At 40.9% G+C, this 5,848-nt stretch overlaps 1 protein-coding gene across 1 annotated transcript; it reads left to right on the forward strand.

Annotated features, from left to right (window-relative positions):
- Positions 1–451: 451 nt before the first annotated feature.
- On the forward strand, positions 452–5,553 carry LOC136248180 (uncharacterized). The gene is made up of 8 exons (XM_066039993.1): positions 452–473; positions 2,097–2,285; positions 2,328–2,481; positions 2,726–3,417; positions 3,811–4,065; positions 4,252–4,385; positions 4,536–4,772; positions 5,062–5,553. Exons 1-8 carry the CDS (start codon positions 452–454, stop codon positions 5,551–5,553), a joined length of 2,175 nt encoding a protein of 724 aa, XP_065896065.1.
- Positions 5,554–5,848: the final 295 nt, after the last annotated feature.

The following is a 5,848-nucleotide window of genomic DNA, read 5'->3' on the forward strand; positions in this document are numbered from 1 at the left end:
TGATGGAACCTTGGTGGGTACGCGCTCCAGCCTTGTCTCCTTTTTGCAAAGGTTCGTGCTAGGTACAGGGTGTAAGTCGCACTACAAATTACCCACGCAAGGGTGAAGTGGGAAGTTATACCAAGATAACTTCTGAGGCATCACGTGACTAAGACGTGCGCCCTAGAGCAATCCACTAAGGATTTGCTCCGCGGCAGAATCGCCGCATAACATTAGAGCTGTCAGCATTTATAATGGAAACTTGGCTCAAATCGATTGTGGGTATACTGAATGTTCGTTTTCATAACGTTTAGGAGAGAGTATTTATGAGGATTGTGGTTGTGCGTTTTGTGTAGCGTAAACGTAATAGTGTCGAATTCCGCCAGTGTAAATTACGCAAAAAATTTTGATTAAAAAGAATTAAGAGCCAAATAGATTATAGGCAGCTGATAAATGGAAGGAAAGGATAAAGATGGAGATGAAAGAGTCTTCAAGTAAGTGCCGCTGATAGTGTGCACTAATTTAAGGCTGGAAAACTTAGTAGAAGCATAGATAGTATATTCTCCATACGGAGAATATACTATCTATGTTTGTGTTTGTGGTTGTATGTGTTTTTATCTATTTTGTGTGTGTTTTGTTTAGTGGTTGTATGTGTTTTGTATTAGGACAGTACCTTGTACAGGCTTGCCTTTTGCACCGTTCCTTCCCTTGTGGTAAATTGATAATAAATAAATAAAAATAAATCTATGGTAGAAGGTACACTGGTACACACCGTGTGTTGTTAAAGAACGTACTCATTAGGGGTGCAGATATGTAGTTATGTCTACTTTTATTCAGGAACAATGTGAAGATTTTTGTTCTTGGAAGATGTGGGAAGTGCGTAGTTGGAAAAAGAAAGATCACTTACTGTCGAACTACAATGCTATACACAGAATGCGAAGCTGAGTGCTGTTCACGATGTCTTGAAGCAGGTTACAACATGACTAAATGTCGATTGGAATTCCACCATCTGGAACTCAATGGCAGTAAAACAATGCCAATTGGGATTACCTGTAGTGAACAAGAAGTGTCTTATTCAGTGTTAAGTCTTCCTCAATGTTGTTTGAAATTAGAAGGCTTAAACATTACTGTGCCAGTGGATGTATCTATGCAAGATTTGTCTGGTTGTACAAATCTAAACCATGTTACAGGATTTATGTTGGATTACAGTGAAACTAAATGGAGCGACTGGTTTAGTAGTTATTGTCAGCACTCCAGTACAAGATACTGTATTCATACTGGAAAGCAGGTCAACAAAAGGCAAGAACATGGTACAATGCAATTATATGAGGAAACCAAAATTGAGTGATATAATTGTTTCCGAGCTGGAAAAGGGCGACTGAAGTCAGAAAATAGTAATCCATTTAAAAGAAGGAATGCGCCAGGTAACAATTGTCATGACTGTCCTGCAGCAGTTTATTGTCGTCTCCTCATTTTAAGCAACCATCGTCAAATCCTTGAGGTACAATTACCCCTTCACAGAGCTCACAAAAATCACGACCCGTTATCCATTGCCGATCAACTGTGTTATAAGCCTCACCCTGAAATAGAAAAAAGGTTGAAGAGTTAGTGAGTGATACTAGGTTAACAGCTTTACGTCTATATCTATTATATCTGCTGCTTTTATAGCACTACATTATGTCATTGTTTATTGTTTAATTAGTATTCAGTCTGGTAAGTTCTAGAACATTCTTCTCACATAATACCACACCGATAGTGAGTTCTCAACTGTACAACACAAGTCGTCTGCCCAAACTAGAGCTGCCAACATTTTCAGGAGACCTAGTTGGCAATCATTCTGGGACTCCTTTGATGCTGCAGTTAATACCAACCCCACCCTGAGCCCAATCCACAAATTCAATTATCTCAAAGCTCAGCTACATATACAAGAGAATATGCTGCACAAACTATAGCCAGCCTTCCATTAACAGAGTTGAATTACACACAGTCAATTACTCTTTTGAAACAATGCTTTGGCCAGCCAGAGAAACTTATCAACGCTCATACCCATGCCCTCATTAAACTCCCAGGATCAACAAATGATTTATCTAGTTTACAGCTGTTTCATGACATTACAGAAAATCATATTAGAGGCCTTGCATCACTTGGAATATCCAAGGAATCATACAGCACAATCCTTGTACCAATAATTCTTGGAAAGTTCCCTGTGCCCACATGCAGAAACTTAGCTGGAGATCACGACCAATTGAGCTGGACACTAGATGATTTACAAGCTGCTGTGGCAAAAGAAATAAGGGTATTAGAGAGTGGGTTATATACCAATGACTCCACATCTAATTTACCAACAGCTAGGTCACATGCAACCACATCCTTTCATGCTGCCATCAAAGGTGGACGTCACACAACTGCTGTTAAGAAGAAACCACAGTGCATTTATTGTAAGAGTGAACACTCCCCATTACTTGTTCAGAAGTCACCAACCACCAAAAACGACTGGAGATGGTCCGTAAGGCCAATCTATGTTTTAACTGTCTGGGGAATCACAAGGTCTCACAGTGCAACTCGAAGTTTCGGTGCAAACACTGCAGGTACAAGCACCATACCAGTCTGTGTAAACCCAATGATAGTCACACACTCAAATCTAGTACACAAGGGACTGATACATAAGTACAACAATCGACACAAGAAGCTAAGCTACACAGCAAGTAGGTGCCCACACAGCTCCAGTTCTACATGGTGTACACAGTACCAAGGAGACTCTGCTGACTGTTACCATACTGAAGACAGCTATCGCCCCTGTTGTTGGTGAAGGATTACGAATACAAGGGAATATCCTTTTTGATGAAGGCTCGCAACGGTCATTCATTACTGAGGAGACAGCAGCCAAACTGAAGTTGACACCAGTCAACACTGAGAACATTGCCATAGCACCCTTTGAAGCTGAATACTCATCTCCCCAACCGACATCAGTGGGACAAGTCAAGGTAGAAACTACAGCTGGAGACAGAGTACCTATGTCTGTGCTTATAGTACTATTTATTGCTGCACCACTGAAGAATTCAGTACATACGAGCCTCCATCGAGAACTTTCCTCACTGGGATGGATTAAGCTGGCACACCCTGTTACCAGCGAGTACAATTTTCAGGTATCCATTTTGATTGGAGCTGACCACTATTGGACCTTTGTGGAAGATAAGATTATTCGGGGTGAAGGGCCAACTGTTCAGCAGTCCAAACTGGGATTCCTCTTGTCTGGACCCATGTCTTCTCCAATGTTGCAGTTGAATGTTGCCACCATGTCCACAGCTACCAGTGAAGAACCCAACCTTGAAAGGTTCTGGTCAATAGAAGCAGCCGACACTTCTCCAATGAAACCTGTACAGACAGATAAGTTTATTGATCAATATCAGACCAACTGTATCAGCCAATCCATCAAAGGTACTTACACAGCTCAGTTTCCATGGAAACCAGTTCACCTTCGACTTCCATCAAATTTCACGACCTGTGAGAAACAAAAAAATGGCAGTTAATATCTCGTCTGACAGATTCACCATCTCTTTTACATATGTATCATACTATCATTACTGACCAGGAAGCACGTGGCTTCATAGAGAAGGTTAATTCTACCGACTACTCAGCTAAGGTTCACTGTCTACCACATCACCCTGTTAAAAAGAGTCAGCAACTACACCAATAAGAATAGTGTATGACTGTAGCTCTTGTTAAAGTAAGGAACATGCCAGTCTGAATGACTGCTTACTAGTAGGTCCACCATTCAGAATGATTTGTGTTCAATCTTACTACAATTTCATAACCACACCTTTGCCTTAGCCACCGATATTGAGAAGGCATTCTTACATGTCAAACTCCATGAATCAGACAGAGATTCAACTCGATTCTTATGGGTTTTGGACATCAATAATCCATTTGGAACTCTTACAACTTATCACTTCAAGGTGGCACCCTTTGGAACGTCCAGCTCACCATTTATGTTGAATGTGACACTTGACTTACACCTCAAGAAATTCCCCTCATCAGTGGCTAAGGATATGAAGTCCAACCTTTACGTTGACAATCTTATTTCAGGTTGTGACTAAGAACAGCAATTCATGGACTACTACATTCAATCCAGATCTATAATGAAACAAGCAAATTTCAACTTGTGCTCATGGTCATTAAACAGCCTCAAACTTTGGGCCAAAACTGAAAGTGACCAAACAAACGACTCCAGTACATGTGTCAGCCTACTGGGTTTATGTTGGAACATGCTAGATGACACTCTAGGATTTATACCTAAACTGTTCCCTTCACTTACATTCTCACCACTGACAACCAAAAGGGAGATACTATGTGACTTAGCACAGATATATGATCCATTAGGTTTGTTAACTCCAATTACTATCAAAGTTAAGTTGTTGCTACAAGCTCTGTGGAGATAGAAGGTGGACTGGGATGAACCAATTGATCAAGAGACTCGTGACCACTGGCAGTTGATTGCCTCTGACATCCAAGAAGTGACAACTTATGTTTACCCAAGATGTTACTTCACACAACAGTTCCACCTCACTGCCACCAAACAAGTTCATGTTTTTGCAGATGCTAGTCTAAGTGCATATGGTGCAGTAGCATACCTCAAGCAGAATGACCAAGCTACATTGGTGGTGTCAAGATCCAGGGTTGCACCAGTAAGGTCCATTACACTTTCTGAATTGGAACTAATGGCAACAGTCATTGCCACTCGATTAGCCAAGTTTGTCATCCAATCTCTACACCTGACATCTGATGATACCAATGTACATATGTAGAGTGATAGCCAGATCGCGCTTCACTGGATTTATGACATCAAACAGACAACCACAACAAAGCCATTCATTGCTAACCGAGTAGCAGAAATCACACAGTCACTCCCTGCTTCTGCTTGGACCTATGTGCTAACTGATGAGAATCCAGCCGATCTATTGACAAGGTGGGATTTCTACCAAGCAATTGAAGTCCTCCCAACTCTGGTTTCATAGTCCTTCCTAGTTAACTTATACAGAACAGTGGCCCACATGGTCACCAGTTGTTGTAGTTCACTTACAGAACATTGCTATAGAAGATGCTCAAGAAACCAACAACAGACCTCCCATCAACCCTGCTGAGACCTGTGGTATCCATGCTGTCATCGATGTCTCCTGTTACAGCAGACTCACTAAATTACTCACTGTTACTATTTATGTACATCGTATTGGCCACAATTTGAAGCACCCCAGTGATAAGGTAATTGGTCTGATCACTGCTAAGGAACTTTCAGACGTCACAATGCTCTGGATTAAAGCCTCCCAACAACTGGAATACTTTGAAGAGATCACAAACCTAACATCAAAGTCACCCAAGCGTACTCTTCTCATACATCAGCTCAGACTGTTCCTGGATAGCAGAGGATTTCTATGCTGTGGGGGAGGATTCATAATGTGCCCATTAGCAAGCTGGCAAAGTTCCCCTATCTGCTGTCACCCAAGCACCAAATCACTAGGCTTATTGTGTATGCCACTCATGAGAGAATTCATCATTCAGGAGTTAGCAGTACAGTAACAGCAATTCGTCAATTGTACTGGATTCCAGCCATTAGAGTATATGTGACCGAATTTAGGAAAATTACCCATATGGGAATATTTGACACCTAAAATATTTAATGATCAAATCACAAACAATAAAGAGCAAATCTGCTTGTTGATGGTTTTAAGCCATTCTCAATACCTTGAATTACAATAAATTTCTTGAAATATTTTTAAATCTGTTCCCTGCTCTTATTAGCAACACACTAAACATGAAAATTCTAATTATTTCATGCACTCTGATATGGGTGATTTCCAAAATTCAGTCACAT

The sequence above is a fragment of the Dysidea avara genome, chromosome 2, assembly GCF_963678975.1.
Source record: "Dysidea avara chromosome 2, odDysAvar1.4, whole genome shotgun sequence".
Lineage (NCBI taxonomy): Eukaryota > Metazoa > Porifera > Demospongiae > Dictyoceratida > Dysideidae > Dysidea > Dysidea avara.

Coding starts and splice junctions, on each gene's coding strand:
- LOC136248180 (XM_066039993.1), top strand. CDS start 452: ATGGAGATGAAAGAGTCTTCAA. Junction 3,418..3,810: donor TATCAGCCAATCCATCAAAG/GTACTTACACAG, acceptor CCTTTGCCTTAG/CCACCGATATTGAGAAGGCA. Junction 4,386..4,535: donor TAACTCCAATTACTATCAAA/GTTAAGTTGTTG, acceptor TTCACACAACAG/TTCCACCTCACTGCCACCAA.